This window comes from Ctenopharyngodon idella, chromosome 7 (assembly GCF_019924925.1).
Source record: "Ctenopharyngodon idella isolate HZGC_01 chromosome 7, HZGC01, whole genome shotgun sequence".
NCBI lineage: Eukaryota > Metazoa > Chordata > Actinopteri > Cypriniformes > Xenocyprididae > Ctenopharyngodon > Ctenopharyngodon idella.
Genome location: NC_067226.1, coordinates 6,107,658 through 6,129,203, shown reverse-complemented (window position 1 = coordinate 6,129,203; position 21,546 = coordinate 6,107,658). Strand labels below are relative to the sequence as shown.

At 36.7% G+C, this 21,546-nt stretch overlaps 2 protein-coding genes across 5 annotated transcripts; both read right to left on the bottom strand.

Moving 5' to 3' along the window:
* Positions 1-6,170: 6,170 nt before the first annotated feature.
* On the bottom strand, positions 6,171-12,677 carry fbxo22 (F-box protein 22). Its single transcript, XM_051900335.1, has 7 exons — positions 12,482-12,677; positions 10,827-10,959; positions 10,655-10,739; positions 10,463-10,567; positions 10,207-10,359; positions 8,112-8,277; positions 6,171-7,788 (listed from the first exon to the last, which is right to left on the bottom strand). Exons 1-7 carry the CDS (start codon positions 12,610-12,612, stop codon positions 7,395-7,397), a joined length of 1,167 nt encoding a protein of 388 aa, XP_051756295.1. The 5' UTR covers positions 12,613-12,677; the 3' UTR covers positions 6,171-7,394.
* A 232-nt stretch (positions 12,678-12,909) lies between these two features.
* On the bottom strand, positions 12,910-20,019 carry tpma (alpha-tropomyosin). Of its 4 annotated transcripts, XM_051900336.1 has the most exons (10): positions 19,787-20,019; positions 19,372-19,497; positions 17,144-17,277; positions 15,923-16,040; positions 15,701-15,771; positions 15,538-15,613; positions 15,328-15,390; positions 15,184-15,253; positions 14,519-14,597; positions 13,966-14,172 (listed from the first exon to the last, which is right to left on the bottom strand). In XM_051900336.1, exons 1-10 carry the CDS (start codon positions 19,898-19,900, stop codon positions 14,169-14,171), a joined length of 855 nt encoding a protein of 284 aa, XP_051756296.1. In that variant the 5' UTR covers positions 19,901-20,019; the 3' UTR covers positions 13,966-14,168. The 4 variants fall into 4 exon arrangements, with proteins under 4 accessions (XP_051756298.1, XP_051756300.1, XP_051756296.1 ...); XM_051900338.1 differs by lacking the exons at positions 13,966-14,172; positions 14,519-14,597 and adding an exon at positions 12,910-13,614; XM_051900340.1 differs by lacking the exons at positions 13,966-14,172; positions 14,519-14,597; positions 19,372-19,497; positions 19,787-20,019 and adding exons at positions 12,910-13,614; positions 17,735-17,940.
* Between the last annotated feature and the right edge of the window lie 1,527 nt (positions 20,020-21,546).

The window sequence follows — 21,546 nt, the reverse complement described above, 5'->3', positions numbered from 1 at the left end:
ATTCCGCCATATTGCGCGTTGCACTTTCTCCCATTCAAAACAATACGAGTGACACGTCTTTTGTTATTCTATAGTCTTTGGTTAAACTCTGCATTTTTTTAATACTGCAGCCATCGACATGCGCAAGAGGCAACTGTTTACACTTGTAAGTGCATGCCCAGTGTGCATGAACGGTCATGTGACATGCGTTTTCGGCCGTGTAGTGTAGACAGAGATAGTTTCTGAAACGCTGTGGAAACGCCAGTGTAGACGAGGATGGTTTTCATTTTAAAACGAAAACGCACTAGTGTAAACGGGGCCTTAGGTTACAGTGGTGAGAAGTCTAATGAAACCTTAAAGGAAAACAAAAGAATATCTCAGCAACATCATGAATTTAAAGTCTAAAGTGATGCCACTTGGGTCAGTCTTTTGTCTAATACTTTTATCACTTTGAATGTGAACCTCTCATGCAATGTGTAATTCATGAATGTGTTTAAACATTTATTTTTATTTTTCCGTCTGTAATCTGGTCGCCCATGAGTGACAGTGTGTGATTATTCCTTGTGGAAATTATATTCCAAATGAGTGATGCCTAATCCCTTAAGTCTTTGCAAAATAACTGACATTTATAAGATACGATTTTTGATTGTGGTTATGCAAAGTTAATGTGATTAAAGTCACAGTTCAAGCACACTGGTTATGAAAGTTCTGAATTATTGAGTTCAGTGTCTAATGGTCAGAGCAGGAACACTCACATATATCTGTACTCAACCCTTTCATTGTTACCCCAACTTACTGTCTCCCTCCATCAGTGTCAAAAGTGTCTCAGAGGTAGTTTCAGGGCAGTTTTCTTCACTTAAACACTCTATCAAACAGAAGCGAGACCTGATATGATATAAGGATCTATGAAAGCGCACCTACCGATACTACTAAGTTTCCTGCACTACATATCAAGGGCATTTGTAAGAAAGGACAGTTGTAAATAAGATCAATCGGTTTTATAGTTGCAGACAACAGCATCTCCTCAACTTTTGTTGAAAAGTCGTGTCAATAACTGCCTGATGTGGTTTATTAAAGCTGTGTTTGCAGTGTGAATACTGGTGTGGTTTTTGTACTTAGTCGACTACAGAAGCCAGCTAAGAAAAGTTTGGTCAGAAACCACAAACACTTGAATGACCCAGAGACAGAGCAGAGGTAGTCAGACGAAACATGTAGATTGTCTCCCCTGTGAATTCTCAACTGTCCATTATTCCACCCAGTGGTAATGTAGCTCTGCTGAATTATTGAGGCATTGCATTCATTTGAGAAGTGAATTCAGGGTGTGAGTGTGTCCATGCATGTGAGTTAGATGGCTCTTTTTAAACTATATATATATATATATATATATATATACACTACCAGTCAAAAGTTTGGAAACATTACTATTTTTAATGTTTTTGAACGAAGTCTCTTATGCCCATTAAGGCTGCATTTATTTCATAATAAATACAGAAAAACAATAATATTGTGAAATATTATTACAAATTAAAATGATGGTTTTCTATTTTAATATACTTTAAAATATAATTTATTTCTATGATGCAAAGCTGAATTGTCAGCATCATTACTCCAGTCTTCAGTATCACATGATCCTTCAGAAATCATTGGAATATGCTGATTTGATACTCAGTTATTATCAATGTTGAAAACAGTTGTGTTGCTTAATATTTTTTTGGAACCTGTGATACTTTTTTCAGGATTCATTGATGAATAAAAGGTTAAAAAGAACAGCATTTATTCAAAATACAAATCTTTTCTAACATTATAAATCTAACATATAAATTTAACACCTCCATGCTGAATAAAAGTATTAATTTCTTTCAAAAAAAAAGAAAGAAAAAAAATGACTGACCCCAAACTTTTGAACAGTAGTGTATATTGTTACAAAAGATTTCTATTTTAAATAAATGCTGATATTTTTTTAACTTTTTATTCATCAAAGAATCCTTAAAAAGTATCACAGGTTATAAAATAATATTAAGCAGCACAACTGTTTCCAACATTGATAATAAATCAGCATATTACAATGATTTCTGAAGGATCATGTGACACTGAAGACTGGAGTATAATGATGCTGAAAATTCAGCTTTGCAGCACAGAAATAAATAATATTTTAAAGAAAACCATAATTTTAAATAGTAATAATATTTCACAATATTATTGTTTTTTCTGTATTTATTATGAAATAAATGCAGCCTTAATGAGCATAAGAGACTTCATTCAAAAACATTAAAAATAGTAATGTTTCCAAACTTTTGACTGGTAGTGTGTGTGTATATATATATATATATATATATATATATATATATATTAGTCAAACCAAAATTCAGACACCTTGAACATTTCATTCATTATTACAGTTTATTCACTATAGTTTAAAAAAAATGGTAATAAAATATGACAAGATCTCAGAGTTAAACTGTCAGAAAAAATTAATCTTAATTATGTCAGATAACACTTAAGCAAAACATGGTCAGCTCAAAGTGTCTGAATAATTTTTGGTCCCAATTTTTTTTTATTTTTTATCAATTTTACTGGTAGTCCACTGTATGAAGAATTTTTGGGTATAATATGTCACAGTTTACTTTATTTTGCTAACCTCACTTACATAAATGAACTATAGTGTCCTGCACCCACTAGTAAAAATATATCAAAAATTATATCTTGTGTCTGAATAATTTTTGGTTTGACTGTATATATAAAATTATTATTTAAATAATATTTAAAAATTGATATAATTGAAATATTTAATAGCATGTAATATATATATATATATATATATATATATATATATATATATATATTATTTAAAATGAATTATTATAAATAAAGCATCTTAATTGTGTTTTCTGTCATTTAATGAGAATGCAGTAACAGTTAATTTATTTTATTATGTAGATAATATATAATGTATAATTATGACTTTGGCTAGGGAACAAATCAGTCTTCATTTTCCAGCTCTTTGCACAATTAGCAACAGTTTGTCACATAAGCATGTCATGTGTTTAGCTTGTCGTTGTACGTCTGACTTGCATTAAATTAACAATCTTGCGTAAATATTTGAATACATTTAATTCACCACAAAATTGTGATGAATTAATAATAGCTAATTAGCGTGATGCTCATTAAAGAAAATCCAGCCATGCTTATGTTGTGACAGCTCCTCGAATGATAATGTAGATGAGCCTTTTCAGATCAGTATGGGATGTGATACAGAACAAACACGTCATGAGCATTACTATTTTATTTAGAAATATTACAAACTAAAAAAGTGATTACATCACTGTTAAAAATGTGATTCATAAGCCATAAGAACATTTTTACATTACTTTAACTAAAATAAAAATAAGTCAAGCGTTTTTTCAACTTTTTTAAGTTACACAAGATTCAACTTTAAAGTCGATTTAATATAATTGAAGTTAAAAAGACTCATACAGCCTAGTTAATTGTACTTAGTTTTTTTTTTTTTTTTTTTTTTTAACAGTTATTGTATGTAAAGTTATTATTTAGTTGCATCTTTCATGTTTCTTTCATGTTTTTATGCAATAAACATTGGCTAGTGTGACTGACAGCATTTAAAATGCATAATAAACATACAGTAGAGGACATTTAGCATGACTAATCCAGATGAACTAATTGAGCACATGTATGCTTTTGACATAAATATGTGCTCTTTTGAAATTTCAAATGTCTATTAACGGGTGCATATAAGTGGTGCGCAGGTGCGGTAAAAATAAACGATGCGCACCAGAAAACATGGAGGGAAGCGTTTTTGAGTGCCAACATTTTTGAGGACCGGTTCACAGGGACACGTTACTTACTGGAGTAGGATTTTTCTCCATCTCTAGATTGCAATCATGATGATAAGTGTGTTCTTTAATTATTAGGTGTGCAACGGATCGCAGTTAATCCGTGATCCGTACGGATAAGGTCCAGCGGTTCGGCACGAATGTGATTCGCGGAATAACTGCTAAATTTAACCATCATAGAGTGAAAGTTTATGTTTTGTCTTGCCAATTAACACATTCAAACGATTTTAAAAGCGGAAGAAGAGGCGAAAATCGGGACTCGCGAGCTGTTATCTGTGCGCACAGCCGCACACCCCCGAAACGCGCGCACGCAGAGAGAGAGAGAGACAGTAAGCGCTCGAACACCGAATTAATTCCTCTTTCGCGTTTATTTGCGCTTGAACGGACACATACACACAAAATTATGTCAAAATAACGTACCTGTCTCGGCAAGTATTCTCTCGGTTATGTCATAAGTGAACAGTTGAGAAAGAAACCGGATGTGTGTCAGTTATTCGGTCCGTGCTTTCCTTCTTAAAGTGACAGCAGCCTAATATTCTTGCTGTTGTCTGTCATTAATGTTAGTAAAATAAAATAAAATAAAATAAAATAAAATAATCAATATCATCATCTACCATGTTTGAGAGAAAAGAAGATAGTGTGGAGAGCAGTCAGAAGGGAAAGTGATGAGGACAACTTTTAGATATAAGTGCATGTCACGTAAAGTGTGAGTACATCTCCAGGTGCTCCCTTGAGAACCAGACCAAAAATGTGCACCCCTATTTATGAATATATACCTTCTAACCATAAAAACAACTATTTACATTGCATTAATTGTCTCACTACAAATCAGACCAATTTATGTTAAGTTCCTTACTGGATAACATGAGATTCTTTTCAAAGGTTTTGTAATATTTATCCATACAGCTCAGATGAGGAAATTATATTATTTTGTCTATAAACTCTGCTTTCAAGACATTCTACCCCAAATTTGTGTTTTTCCTCTTGGCTATAAAATGCCTGACTACATTTCGCACACCTGGGATATCTAACTCTGAGCAAAGTGGCCCACCCCCTGTGTGTGACCTACAAAACATTGCTCTTTATGACAATGGTCCCAAAGCTCAGGTCTGTCTGTCTTGTTTCTGAGTCTGCTCTCAACAGGGAAAGAGTCTTAAAGTGAGGCTGAATGCCTTTACTCCAAAAGCCCTGAGGCGACAATGTACAGGTTTGAAAACACCTGCACCCCAACATATCCACACTTTTAGTGCACATCGAGAAGCCATGTTCCTCCAAAATGCTGTGTTTGTTCCTGAAACTCAGATTTACCACAATTCCACAGAGGCCTTTTTTGAGTGGCAGTGTGCATGGAATGTGACCAAAGAGATTGTTAGGAGGTAAACAGATGTTTTCACTCTTTTTGTGGTGAAGGGACTTCAAAATAACCCACTCTTTACCTGTAAGAGGCATTCACCTGTTGTGGCAGTGTAGCCATGGGACTTGGTGTGGAACTGAGGGATTTGTACTGCAAACCTAAATGGCTTCAGTTTGCATTAGTCCTGGGGCAATCCACTATCTGACCACTGCCTCGACTGAGACCTGCTCCAGGCTAACTAACCGCAGAAACAGGAAACAGCTTGTGTGCTAGCACTGACATGGCCTGTCTGTTGTGATGCGCATTGCCCTGACGTAGGCTGTATAATACTCACCTACACACACACACACACACACACACACACACACACACACACACAACAGAGAAAGCTGGAGCTTCTCAAATTGTGACTATTCAAGCGTGTTCATTATCCCATTCATTATTAATTTAACAGTAAATGATCGATTAATTTGGTCTTTTGATGTATTTTTTTAAAGAAAAATTTGATGTTTTGGTATTTAGATTTTATTAAGACATCATTGTGACTGGAATTACCAACAACTGGAAAAGCGGCTTCTGATTGTCTTGAAGTGTTGTTGCACGAGAGCGCCATCTACTGGAAAAAAATAAGACAGAACACATTCACAGACTGCAATTACATCGTCAGTCTAGCGGTTATTTTTATATTTTCATTTTAAAATAAAGTTCATTTGTAAAACTATACCGAGTTATATTATCCTGGCATTAAATTACAAAAAGTGAAAATACTGGAGCGATGTTTTTTTCTGATACAGCTGCGACTAAGGATCGACTAAATTTGCATCTTCCGGTTGCCCTAATTAATTTCTCTTTATTTTTATTTTTTATTAAAACCCCTCACATGGAAAGATATGAAAACGCAATAGTGGATTTTTTATATTTCTGCTGAAATAAATGGGATCTGAACACATTTTGCCGTAGTCTTCCATAGAGACCTGCATCACACTAACTGACAGATGACATCATTGATTTTATTATATACATGTCAGATCAATTAAATGCAGACATGGGCCGAAAACTAGACGACTCAAGGTTTTCAGCAGCACATGTAGACGAGAGATATTTTGACAGTAAAGAAAAAAATTAACACACTGGCATAAAAATACATGACAGTAGTAAAACATATTTTCCTTAAAGCAAAGGCAAGACAAAAGCCATGTATTATGTATCTGATCAGAACAAAACTGGGGGGTGGGGAAGAGATTTGGCAACAGCAATGTTTGAATCAATCTTTTAAATATTGCAAAAAATATATCTCCAAAGGCAAACAACCCTATGAAATCTCACTCATCTGTGATAAACATGGTGTTATTTAGCTAGCACAAAGAATAAATGATTAACCTTTAACAAGAACTTAGCTGATGAACATAGAAATGGCGGATTACCCTGCTGAATTTATAATATTGGGACAGGCAGAGTAAATACCCAAATACATTATACAGAAATTCCACTTTTTCCACTTCTGTCCCTTAGTACGCTAATCTTGGCATTTCGACCTGCTAGTACGTCCATTGTTACTGTATATAGATAAGTGCGGATAAGTTTAAGAAAATAATTCTGTACTATCTTCTATTGTTAATACTTTTACTGTACCGTTTTATAGCACTTGTTATGGAATCCCATGTGACAATTAGGACAGTCTATGTAATTGTTAATGATAAACGGCTATCATCATTAGCTATTCCATCACAGTTGGCTTTTAATTTATTTCAAAAATGCCTGAATGAATGGTATAAAGCCTGAGTGAGCCCACAAGAAATCTGATCAGCTGACAGATTTCAGCCCTGCTCTACACAAAGAGAGTTAACATATAACTGAAGTCTAAAGTCAAGGTTTAGCACCATGCCATTCAAACTAAATCTTAACTGTTCTTCACAGCCGCTCTGTAAGTAATGACCTTAACAAACAAGGTGTAAGAATTGTACCCGCCACTTTTAGTTCACAGCAGGGGCTCTTACATTGCAATCTTGTAAATATTCTTTGCAAAAAAACTGCTAAATGTCCCTCTGACATTCTGATTTAAAGAAAATAAGTCAAGGGAAAGAACCTAGAAGAAATACACCTGATCAACATCGGACCTGCTCCGTTAACTTAAACAAGCAGCCGGTGTCTGTCCTGAAACTTCTTCATGTTAACTAGTGGTTTTCTAGTCACTTGCAGTACAAGAGTTTGTGTTAGCCAAAATGCACCAGACTCATGACTGTAGTAAAAGAGTGCTGTAGTCCATCAGCATCTGTCTCGCTCAATGTGTAGTTCTCTTTGACAATACGGTCGCAGCCGATCTCCCCGTTTCCAAAGAATCCTAAGAGCGGAATGTTGGAGAAGATCTTCCGAAAGGCGTCAGCCTCCACGTTACGCTGGTCATTGTACATGTTGTGGCCGCGGCCCACACAAGCAAACATGAAGCCCACGGTGTTTTTCTCTGGGATATTAGCAGCCTTCAGTCGCTGGATAGTGGCTTCTGCTGCTTTCGGGCTGTTTACGTCCTGTTCTATTAGAACCGAGGCACCCTGGATCTTGGAGCCGCTGAAAGTCAGCCCTACTGCCCCAAAAGAGCCCGGAGGACAGCTGCAAAGAGAAATTGTATGTAGTATATAATGGAGATTATATTTGATCTAATGTGAGGAAATAAGATGTGAAAAATAGCTTCCTGTATGTGACACTAAAGCAATGTTAAATTCATGCAAAAATAGGAAAGGCACAGTGTGACATCATGCTGAGTAGATCTCATCTTCACATAGGGGCAATCGAGGGGGGGTGGTGGGATGTAGCAAAAATAGAGGGAAGAGGAAGTATAATGTCTTGACTATAAAAACTCTACATATAACATGAGAAAAAAATAGGAACTAACTTGACCGATCTAAAATTCAAGTTTACCTTTCTTTACTTACCAGTTTATGTTAATGGAAAAGACATCCTCAACTTGTCCTCCAACAATAAGTACATTACTTTGGGAAAGCGGTTCCAGAAGCTTGTTAAGAAAACGTCCACCTCCAGATTTATAGGTGTCGTAGTCGAACAACAGCACCACCTTTAGATCAGGGTTATTAATCAACCCTGAAATCAAATACAGAGTATTTTAATATGACTTACCATACAACTAATTCAATGGCTATATATACACTAAGAGTTCCCTTTATCTCTCTATCTCTCTCTCTTTTAAAAAAAAAAAAAAAAAAAAAAAAAAAAAAAAAATCAATACTCTTATTCAGCAAGGATGCATTAAACTAAAAGTGACAAAAATATAATGTTACAAAAGATTCTATAGCCGCTTTTCCACTGAACAATTTGTCCCAGGAACTTTTTTTCCCCCAGACCTGTTGCTGTCTGCGTTTCCATCACGATCTAAAGTACCGTGAAGATAAGTCCGGTGACGTGGGACTGCGTGAAACTTTCCAGTTCCAGCTGGATTTCGTCCTCCGCTTATAAGCTTAATAAAGCCTGAACCTCATTGTTGGTCCATTGGTTGTATTTTTAATCTCCATTGTTGATTCAAATAGCAAACAACTCTTACTGCGCGCACCGCAAGAGAATTTTAAAAATGGTGGTTGAAATAAAATGCTGCGTGGAGTCAACCAATCAAAATGCTTGGTTGAACTCATCCAATCAGCATGTTCAATGCCCATGTCCCACCCCCGAATGTTCCAGAACTTTGGAAAAGTACTACCTAGCGAGCAGGTACTTTCTGAGGGGGACATTTTTGTACCTATTGTACACTACCCCACCTCCTCAAAAAAAACATTTTTCTAAAGGCCATAATGACTATAATGTTATATTAAAATGTTAATGTTGAAAAATTTGGGATGCACTAGGCTACCTGTTACTACCAACCTCCTCGCTGGTGCTTGGTTGGGACATTTCGCTCGAGTTCTCTTCTTGAGTCTCTGCCACAGACATCTTCGTACTTGGCTACATACGTCTGCTATGTCCAGTGTTGGGGGTAACGAGTTACAAAGTTAGTATAGCCTACTTATCACAATATTGTCAATCGCATTGTCGATCGCAAACGCTAATTTATTCAAACGTCTCTCTACCGAACCACCTACTGTAGCTTAATTAATGTGTCTGTGAGGACAAAGAAAAAGCACCCGTTTGATAAATGAGCCAGTAGTGGAGAAATAAGAACTTTTAAGAAATAATCTTTTTTGAGTAACGACCCCAACACTGGCTATGTCCTCCTTGCTGGAGTGTGACGTGATTTGTGTCATGTGCAGGTGCGATGGATCGCGTGCTGTATATGTTTATACTTCTCATCCAACCACAATCAAATTCACCCTATCCGGATGGCGTGATTTATCTGGATAGGTTTTTGTTTGTTTTTTTGAACGATGACAAGCCGGAATGAAAACAAGCCGAAATAGGAGTAAAGAGGCTATTTTTAAAATGTAAGGAGTAGAAAGTACAGATAATTGCGTGAAAATGTAAGGAGTAGAAGTAAAAAGTCGGCTGAAAAATAATTACTCCAGTAAAGTATAGATGTCCAAAATTTCTACTTAAGTAAGGTAACAAAGTATTTGTACTTCGTTACTTCACACCTCTGCCGAGTACCACCCCAAAGTTCCTATTTTCTGGGGAAAGTTCCTGCGGTGGAAAAGTGGCTCAATTCAAATAAATGCTGTTTTGAACTTTCTATTCATCAAAGAATCCTAAAAAAAAAAGTATCCGTTTCCACAAAATTATTAAGCAACACAACTGTTTTCAGCATTAAAAATAATAAAAAATGTTTCATGAGCACAATTTTTAAAGGATCATGTGAGACTGAAGACTGGAGTAATGGCTGCTGAAAATTCAGCTTCATCATCACAGGAATAAATTGCATTTTAAAATATATTAAAATAAAAATAAAAAAAGTTATTTTAAATAATATTTCACAATATTACTGTTTTAACTGTATTTTTGATCATGTAAACATTTTACCGACCCCATACTTTTGTTACCATCTTAGAGAAAAGAATGTCCTACAAATGAACGATCTAAACACTTCACCTGCTTCCTGCATTGCCGTTTCACTGAGGGTCTTTTTGCAGAAGTGGAATGGCCGGATGGTGATCCCATCCATGGCAGAGAAAAGCAGACTGAAGCCAGCTTCACCCTCCTCATGCTCCTGTGGGGGGCTGCTGGGTGAACCACTGGGGGTCACTATAGTCCACAGCATGAGAAATGACAGTTACACTGTTGGACTGACATTGCCATCGGACATAGTAAAGGTAAAAAACAGCGAAAGAGGGACAATTATACTTACCCACAGTTCCTGGTGCGACTATGCCTAGTATGTCACAACTGCTAGGTAGTAAGCGTTTCAGCTTCTTAAGAGGATCTGGCTCCACTTCATCCTCACACCTCCTGGCTGCAGCAAGGGAGGGTCAAAGAGTACAGGTGAGTCTCCTCATCATGACTGATGTTTTTTTTTAATACAAATAATCTGACAACTTACCCTTCCTGTGTCTGTTACTAACAGACCCTCTGAAGTTCTCATGATTTACCATTACGAGAGCTGTCTGGGGCAGCAGACAGATTTTCTGCAAGAGGGTCAGACAAAAGACAAACATTTAAACAATTTGGAAAGAGTGTGATTGTCATTTCTAGAGCAGCAAAGACCATCAGACCTCCAAGTCTTGTGCCATAGATCTAAGCAAAACATGCTCCTCGTATATGGATGAGCCAGAGGCGGAGAGCCAGGTAAATCTCTGCCTCATCCTCAGGACTCTGCGTGCACAATTCCTCCATAGCCTGCACACACTATGGAAAAAACAAACACTGATATTAACATACAAACTGATATTGATTACTTTAGTTTTGACAGACTTCAAATGGTTGTTCATATGGAAATGTGTAAATAATGATGCAGAATTTAGTTTTAATAAATGGCACATATGCACACACATACCATAACATTAATTAACAGTATTGTTCAATAAAACCATAAGATTACTTGCTTTTGATACTTTATTGATCTAATTATGTACTTTAAACGCTATTGTTCATTTAGAACAACTTTATTAATACCAGAAATATGTGCTGATTACTAAATAACTGATAGTGACAGCCTTATAATCAACACAACATTTGATATTTATCAAACAGGCAGAAATAATCTTACAAAAATCAAGTGAGGAACAGTAGTGACATTATAAATTGTAATTGTAAAAGCAACCATTACAAAAAAAATCATTTATACCTTTATCTATTAGTATTTTAAACAGCAAGATGTAGTAATTGTTATGAAGTCTTTTTAAATGTTTTTTTTTTAATGTTGCTGTCCTGTGTTGTATGTTGTGTACTACTACAGCTTTGAGTCCAAGACAAATTTCCTGAAAAGGACAATAAAATATAACTCTAACTCATAAAACTGAAACACACACACAAAAAAGAAACTCTACTAGACACTCTAGTCTATATCGTAGTCTGACAGTGACTGTTGTTAAAAGGTACAATAAGAATCTACGCAATGAATGAACTGAAGCGCTTTTAAACAAACTGTACAAAGCGAATCTGAAACTTAATAAGGGAAAATATTATTGAATTGTTTAATTGTAGGAGCCAACAGTTCCAAAATCATTTTTAGTCTGGAGCTCTGGGTGTTTGCAGCTGTTAAGAGAAAATCCAAATAAATCAATAATCTGAAAATAATAGTTAAACATTTATGAGTATGATGAGTGACAACTGACACCCAGAAGAATATTACAAAAATATTATATATATATATATATATATATATAAAAATGCGGAGTTTACATCAACAACTGATGTATTCTAGTGGATCTAATTCGACAAGGGACATCGGAACCAGTGAGATCTGACCAAACTAATCACTCAACAAATAAAACGCGTATACAAATATCCTGTTAAGTTATAAACTGAGTTTATATAATACCACTTAACAACTTAAAGTTGGTTTTATATTCGCACATTCGGACTTCCGCGTTTAAGAATGTTCTAATAATGTGCAATAAAGTTAATGTTTTCAAATTCTAAACAGCGACATGATATTTACAACCAACGACTGTAAGCCTACAACATTTTTCACAATCGATGGGCAAAATGGGCAAGTATTATTTTAATCGCATACTTACTTGCGAACGTCCACTGAATGTCCAATGTAGTGTACAAAGTTATTATAGCCTATGCGGAAGTCTGAATGTGCGAATATAAAACCAAATTTACCCAAGTCCACTTAACCTGTGATGGACTGAATGGGGTCTTCTAATAATTAGCTCAAAGCTAACAGGCTAAAACATCTACAATAAGCTAGAATCTTTACCTTGCTATCCGGAAGAGATTTTTAGTCGGCACAAATGTCAAAATCCGCTCCACGACCTCGGCAACATTACTCAGGACATATCCTGCTTTACTTTCCCCAAAGATGTTTAGAGAAGCTGTATCCCCTTCCATTTTCACACGGATTCTCTTCTAACATTTGACACTACACACGGAAGCGGAACCGGAAGTTGTTTAAAAGTCTGAACGCTAGACCTCATAGAAACACAACTAAGACTAGAACATGTTTACTGTGCTTGTATTTTTGAACTGTTGTAAATACATGTTTTCAGTAAAGATTATGTACTCAAGAAACTATATACAGTATAGTAAAGTCAGCCTTTATTTTATTTTTACAGTTTACTGTCAATGTCACATATACTGTATATATAGCTTATATATTTGGACAATAAAGAAACAAGGCATTAGGCATTTTGAGATTCAATTACTTTATTCAGGTATAATGATAATTTTGGCAGTTGCAAAAAAAAATGTAAACATTTATATTTGTGTACCTGAGGGTTGTGCATTGCATTTATGCATGTTACATGCGATAACCATGGATTGATAGTTTTACAAGTGTCTTATTAAATTACTTGCTCTAGTAGTATTTTCTGATTTTAGAAGTACTTCTGACATATAGCCTATAAATACTCTACTCTTACAACACTACACACCTTTGGTAATGATGCAAAGTGAGTTATATAATGCAGAAGGCACTTACACCTTTCTATGTAAACTTTTCCCTCTACATAAAATACATTGAAAGGTCAAGGCTGTTCATTATTTAATGGAAACAGTTTGCCATGATTTTTTTTTTTTTATTTTTTTTTTATTTAAGCTTTAGGTTTTGTGCATGCAACCCGCACACAGTAAATCTATAAATTTTATATTTAACTTTAGCCCTGACATAAAAGAACAAGATCTTCAGTATCAACAATATCAGAATAATGAAATTATAGATTATCTGTCATCACAGATTATAGGTTACTCTATGTGCACCACAAACAATAGACAGAATGTAATATTTAGTGTACATCCTGTTTTTTCTTATATAGTCAGGTTAGAATTCATTAAGTGCTAAACTGAGCTCATGTGAAAGGACCCGGTTTTTCTGGAGCTGTTGATATAGGGGGTCTGGTAAGAAGAGAAGAAAAGAGAAAAAAAAGGAGAAGAAAAGAAAAGAAAAGAAAAGAAAAGAGTGAAAATTAAAGGAGAGATGTTAGTTCCAAGAGCATTTACCCAAAATGGTTTATTAAAGATTATGCTGAAGTCTTCTTTCATTTCTATATTTACAATGCCATAGAACCTGTGGTGCAAAATCATGATGATATGAATATGATCATTATGAGCTGCCAAAGAGAGAAGCAACATGAGCTGATGAGAAGGAGCTTTTTTTGGATTTTATTCAAGCTTCTCGACAATAAATTAAAGACATATGAAATCAAAAGAGTTAAGACATACTAAAGAGAGAAAGGAGTGGGGAGCTTACAGAGATGGGAGGAAGTTTTATTTTACAGAAAGCAAATAATTTCTGTACAAGTGATGGAACTATAGTGCTGAGTGCTCCATCCCCACTGAGAATAGTGCGGTGGAGAAAAGCGGCAACAGAGAAAAAGAGAGAAACATGGAGGAAATGAAGGAGATGCCGCTCAGATGGTGCCCGGAGCCAGAGATGAGATGTAAAAAATTTAACTGGCAGGGGGAAAAAAGAAAAAAAAAGAGTTGAAACAAATGATAGATGGTGATTTTGAACAACAAAGGGCATGCAAGAATTAAAAAAAAAAAAAAAAGTCTCATCATGCATTACAAATGATAGACGGTGTGTGCTTGTGTGTAATCTCAACTTTTCTACATCACTTTATACTGAGTAAATCAATGGAAACACTTATGTGATGCAGGATCTAAAATTTATAGTGGATTCAGTGTAAAATCCATCAGTAAACCTGAAAAATAATTTGTATTAGCAGACAGAGAATCTGGAAATGCTATTAAACCAAAAGCATGTGTGCACACTGAAGTAACAGGTGGTGATAGTTACATGGAGGTCATGTCGTTGAGAGCGTGGTCCAGCTCCTCGCTGATGGCTTTGTACTTGAGTTTCTGAGCATACAATTCATCTAAAGTAGCCAATTAAAGGCCAGAATGGTGGAGGGTGTTGAATGGAGAGGAATGGAAAAGAATGTAGAAACAAGAAAATAAGGGAGAGGAAGCAGTGCAAAGGGTGGAATGAACAGTGACAAGTGGCCATAGAGAGATAATGAAAGGCTAAGAAAAAAAACAAAAATTAAACAGAAATTAAATGAAGTGAAATTACCTTCTTCAATAATGAGAAAAAATAGCTGTGCCGACAAGATTCATATCTTTTGAATCACTATGTGAACTGTTAATTGCAACATACACTCTTAGAAATAAAGAACCATTCATAGAAGAACCATTCCTCAAAGAACCTTTCAGTGATCAGTTCTTAAAAGAACATTTTTTCTTCATGTAAAGAGCATTTTAATAATCTAAAGAACCTTTTGTGCAATGGAAAGTTTCCATGAATGTTGACGGTTCTTCATGGAACCACAGATGCCAATAAACAACCTTTATTTTTAAGAATGTATGAATGCAAAAAGGTAAGTCTTACATTGATTCTAAATAGCTTGTTTTAACCTGTGTCTAATAACAGTATGAAAAAGAGTGAGGTACAAGTGGACATACCCTCCAGATCATCAATGGTCTTCTCAAGCTTGGCGACTGATCTCTCAGCAAACTCAGCACGAGTCTCAGCCTGGAACACAGAGAGATGTCAGGCTCTCTTATGTCAATGCTCACACACAAACACAAAATAGTGAGTGAACTCACCTCCTTCAGCTTGTCAGTCAAGACCTTGATCTCCTCCTCATATTTGTCCTCCTTAGCGGAGTACTGTAGATGGAAAAGACAGGAGAGAGGATTAAATTGTTGTCTATAAACACCAACACACAAAACCAATATACACAGATGATAATTTATACATTCACATAAGTACCTCTACACACACACACACACACACACAAACATTTACACACTTACCTTCTCAGCCTGAGCCTCCAGAGACTTCATGTTGTTGGTCACAGTTTTCAACTCCTCCTCCAGCTCAGAGCACTTACTGTGGGAGGGAGTGACAAAAATTGTCAGGCAGAGGTTAAGGTAAGCAAGCATGTTTTTTAAAAGTATTCAATTTTTTTGTTTTTACCCCTCATTGAGCTCAGCACGCTCCTCAGTACGCTCCAGCTCACCCTCAACAATCACCAGCTTACGGGCCACCTGAGTACCATCACAAAACAGAAAAGTTGTGAGTGTACATGCATTTATGTTGCCCAAGGGGAAGACATTATTTATTGGAAATTAATTATTCATAATTAGATTTTATCCATATATAATAAATTATAAGAGAGAGAAAAGAGAGAATACCAACCTCCTCGTACTTGCGATCAGCCTCCTCAGCAATGTGCTTGGCCTCCTTCAACTGGATCTCCTGCAGCTCCATCTTCTCCTCATCCTTCAGGGCCCTGTTCTCAATGACCTTCATGCCTCTGAAAGAGAGTGAGAGAATTTGGGTGTTAATACCACTCCCAAAAATCAGAAGACCCATTATATGTGTTTGATAAACATACAAAAACTTTCTATGTGTACTGTACTGTGCTAGATTAACTGGGACCAGTCGAGCACTTGTATATTGTTGCCCTATTATTGGTTTGATTGCTTCTATTGTTCTCCTCATTTGTAAGCGGCTTTGGATTGAAGTGCCTGCTAAATGATTAAATATAAATGTAAAGGGATTACATTATTAGTTTAACACTGCATCAAAAGTAGCTAGTTTTGAAACATTAAACGTCTGCCCTCCCCTTAAAATGGCTTTAAATCTATTCATAATAATTTGTGACCCTGGACCACAAAACCAGTCATAAGGCACACAGGTATATTTGTAGCAATAGCCAACAATACATTGTATGCCTCAAAATTATTGATTTTTCTTTTATGCCAAAAATCATTAGGATATTAAGTAAAGATCATGTTCCATGAAGTTTTTTTTTAATTTCCTACCGTACATATATCAAAAAATTATTTTTGTAAGTAATACGCATTGCTAAGGACTTCTTTTGGACAACTTTAAAGGCGATTTTCTCAATATTTTGATTTTTTTGCACCCTCAGTTTCCAGATTTTCAAATAGTTGTATCTCGGCCAAATATTGTCCTATCACAACAAACCATACATCAATGGAAAGCCTGTTTATTAGATGATGTATAAATCTCAATTTCAAAAAATTGACCCTTATGACTGGTTTTGTGGTCCAGGGTCACATTTGACAAAATCTACTGATTTGATATTCAATTCACTGTAATAAAAACTATAATATGTAACTAATTTTAATTTACAATAAATGTTAAATTAACTGATTTTTATTAAACCTATTTAATTTTATATTTAATGTTTATTGCTAGAAAATTGCATACCATTGTTTTAAATTGAATTTATACATGTCTAGATTTTTTTTTTATTTGGAAAATAAAACTGGGAACATATTTGAGGTGAAAATAGTTTGACCTCCTGATATTTCACTTGCCATTTATTGACAACACTCTTTTTAAGAGTCTCAGGCGCTATTTTGCGCCCTAGTGAGTTTCCATACACACCTCTCACTCTCATCAGCAGCCTTCTCAGCCTCCTCCAGCTTCTGCAGAGCAGTGGCCAGACGCTCCTGAGCGCGATCCAACTCCTCCTCAACCAGCTGGATACGTCTGTTCAGGGAAGCGACGTCGCCCTCAGCCTGCGCACAGACATCTAGCAATGAGCTCAGGACGCACTAATCTAATACGTCTGGTCTAAAGCATAGAAATGCACATTTCACTTGATGCAGACGGGCAGAGTTTGCAGAAATATCTCTAGAACTTACAACGCTCTCGTTTTCCTCAAACTAATAAAGGGTTTCCATGTGAGTTATGATGTGTTGACCAATAACACACAAGATTTAAAGGATTTTTGGTAAACATTAGCTTTGAAAAGCCGTATACATGAGGACGGGACCTGTCAAAAGCATCACCGCCCTCTCCATCTATTCAGCGCCAGTTCACAATCAATTTTCGCGAACTTTCTAACGACGAAAAACACTGAAAACGTTGTTTAAACATAATTTTCATGACATATTCCGACTCTTGGTGTGATCTGATGCGAAAACGCGCTACAGTTGGCCTGCTAATGCACTTAAATTATTATCGTAAGCTCACAGATTGCCTGGCTGCGCGCTCGGACTCGAGTTCCTCCTGTAGTCTCAGTATTCTGCTTTCAGCATCGTCTGCTTGTTCTTGCAGTGATCTGATTTTCTTTTTCACAGCCTCGAGATACGCCGTACCAGGCATCACGGATTGTTTGAATGGTTATCACAGGGCGTAACTGCGATCCGGTGAAGCAAGTCGTTCACCCCGATTCCCAGCCAGAGACTGGTAACGCTTTACCAAACACCGGAAGTCAATCCTTCTACGCTGTATTATCGTATTTTAAAACGACGGCTTTGGCCACAAGATCTGTTTATAAATTACATGAGAAATGTCGTTGCGTTTCGTGTATTATGACAAGAATGAATACTGCCATAAATAAGGGACACTATTAAAAAATTAAATTCAGTGTAATGAATTGAATTGGCAAAACTGCAAATTGTTAAATGTATTTAAAATGGGTTAATCTCTTCGTCTATTCTTTTCGCATTGTGACATTACAGATTTTGCTCTCGTTTGAGCTCAACTGTGTGTGAATTTCTGAGCGTACAGCGCCATCTTGTGATGTGTTGCTGCAATACAGGTGAAGCACAAAATACAAATGATTGTTTTCGTTTGGTGAAGCTGGGCATTCTGGGCTTCTTTTCTAATGACATCCCTACGCCTCTTCCACGTAAGTTATTTAGCTTCTAAAGTGTTTTGAAACTTTCGAAAAATTACATTTAGTTAGTGTGCCCTAGATAGATGTTCGCGAACATAAATTGCTTTTGTTTGAAGTGGTAACTATAGCAACAGCTGGTCACTGCATCGACAAAAATAAGAGGCCATTATTTATCACAGGCCTACTGGGAAAAGACATGACAGACATAGGCTATAGTGTGTTCTTAGTGTTTTGTGAGCTGACGGTTAACTTCGCTAGAGGCGCCAAAAGCTTAAGATGATCCTCATTTAATTGCACGTAGTGCGCCCATAAAATTACTGACAGAAATCGTTTCAGGAATTGACTCCCTGAAAGTCTATGAATCAGTCTATAGACCTATTCATTAAAATAAAAATTGGGACATAAATCTATATTCATAGCATATTATATTATTATATAGTATTTTATTATAGGCTAACGAATGGGTTGCTATTCATTTTTTTGTCCTAGAACTATTAACAAATATAAACTTTGCTATAGCCTATACTCATTTGTATCGTTTATGATACTAGCTAGATGGATGATCGCTGATGGTCTTAAGTATCCAGCGAGGGTGAGGTGAAATTCTACACGGACCCTATTAAGACGCTTGTAGGTGGGCTTAACGAACCCCCAGACGCTTGCCTTATAAAGCGTACTGCTAATTTTAACTCGCCGTTTGCATACACTCTCCTGCAACTGTACATATGGCAGACTGTATTCCCATCTGTGGCTTGGGATTCGTTTACCAGGTGGTGCAGCTACACTTAAGAGTGGCCTTGGGTCAGTTTAAAAGACCCTATTTTGTAGTTTCCGAGAACGTTTAGTCGGTAAAACAACGCCAAAGTAGCCTACATGATGGTAAATATGAAATCACGTGTAGCCTATATAAGTTCAACAGACTGTTTAGCAGGGGTGGGCACAGGTTGCGCGTGACATAAGACAGGACACCGAAAGTGCCCATGCTTACATCGGCAGCTTTCTTCTCAGCCAGCTCCAGTTTCTCCTGAGCATCCTTAAGGGCCTCGGAGTATTTGTCCAACTCATCCTCAGTTGCCTTCAGTTTCTTCTGCAGGGCTACCAGGTCATCCTCAAGCTGCATGAAGAGCACGTGTGTCAATAGACATGGAGAGACTCGAGAACATCAATTAACCATGCAAGGCTATTAAAAATATGGTCTAAAGTATTAAGTGAAAAAAAGATGTTTAAAATAGAATGTGAAATAGAAATAAAATAGAAATGGAATAGGCCTAGATATTGAAAAACTTATTAAAAATAGAATTATACCATATGCTACAGCATAATAAGTTGAAAATACAAAAGCAGACTTCATAAAGTCTGATCTATAGAGGTGTAAATAAGACACCCAGATGCCCATGTCCAACCTGTTTGCTTCTGTCCTCTGCTCCCTTCTTATCGGCCTCAGCCTGCTCTGCTCTGTCCAAGGCATTCTCCTTGTCGAGCTTGAGCATCTGCATCTTCTTCTTAATGGCATCCATGGCTGCGTTAGTGTATGGGTGGTCGCACCAAACACTGGACTGAGAGAGGCGATGAGCGTCTGTGCTGAACCGAACGCTGAGCTGGAGTGCGAGCTCGTATCGCTGTAGCCTGTCAAATATGTGCCTTCACAGGAGCCTGAGAAGTTCCGCAAGACACCCAATACTTTTTTAGGAACGGCCCTTGGCGGTTCCTCCTACCTCGCGTCTTTTTTTAAGGATCTGGACAGCGATTCGCTGCTCTCAGACATTTGACCATTGAAATGCCTATATATGGGATCTGAGGGCCAAGACGTCTTACAAGGGGGCCGTGTTCCTATTTCTAACACCCTGAATCTGAAGAGAAAATGAGGGAAGAGGAGCAAAACTGTCCGGAAAGCAGTTTACCCGCTGTCCTATTCATGATAAACGCTGAATATGCCAACCCCAACATATGAAATGTATCATTTCCCCTCATAAACTCTTTACAAAGAAAAGAAGAATCCTTTATAGTAAAAATCGATTGATTTTATACAGCACACGAGGGGCTCGTGAAAGTGATTATATTTAAGGAAAGGCGTTACTATCTCTGGGTCAGTCTCTTAACAGAGGAGCATGTCAACGACTCCCTCAGGCATTGTTCATAATCTGAAGAGCTTTAGATACGGTGGCTGTTGAACAGCAATCTCTCAGCACGCTAGCACTCATTGCCAAGCACCGTGCTGGCTTTAATCGGCCGCGGTAAAACCCCCAAATCTCTTGGAATCACAACGACGTGTCGTGTGGCAAAGTTACAGCTGTCGGCCATGCCGCGAAGATACAAGCCCCATAACGCTATTTGGACTTTGCTACACCATTTAATAAATTGTCACTTATGATTGAGTGTCCACATATCTTACACTTGCAACTTGGGAGAGAAAATGGGGTACATTATATTTGTTCTACAGTTTTTACCGTCAGAACAGTTCTAATCTGAAGGTGTTGTTGGACAAGAAGATCATAAGAGTGTTTCTACAAAGCTGTGGTGCTTGCCATTAACATTAATTTCTTATACTCTCACATTCACACTCCATGAACTTTTTTCCAGAAGGTTATTTTTACCCTTCCCCTCCTGAAGGAAGCACCTGCCACAGTCTCTTCTTAGCTGTTGTAAGACAAGCTTTGCAACATGCACAACTAATCTTAATCATGTATCACACAACAGTGTTTATATCATTGTGTAGCCGCCTATTACAAATGTAATGAACAATATTAATGAACTACATGCACTTAATTTGTACAGAACTGCTTTTATGTGCATGTTTAGTGCTGTTATTATTTCAGCATGAAATATGTAACATGGACACTTTCTTTGCCTTCATGGTCTTGCGTTTAAGCAACCTTTTTGTGCAGAGATGCTGATAGAAAAACATAAACTTAGAATTGTTTCTGTATGACCAAATATATATTCTGTGAAAAAGAATTTTCATTCTTCATACTTTTCCTCACTGCTTTTAGTTTTCCAAAGATCAGACTAGCAAGTTATAGCCAAAGACATTCAAGCAGACGTGCAAAGCTTCCTCACGAGGAAAACCTTTCAACGGCACATTTACGCCTGGCACTTCAACCTGTTAAATGCCTTTGATTCAACTTCAAGATTTTCTGGATGCTGCTAACTTTGATACTATTTT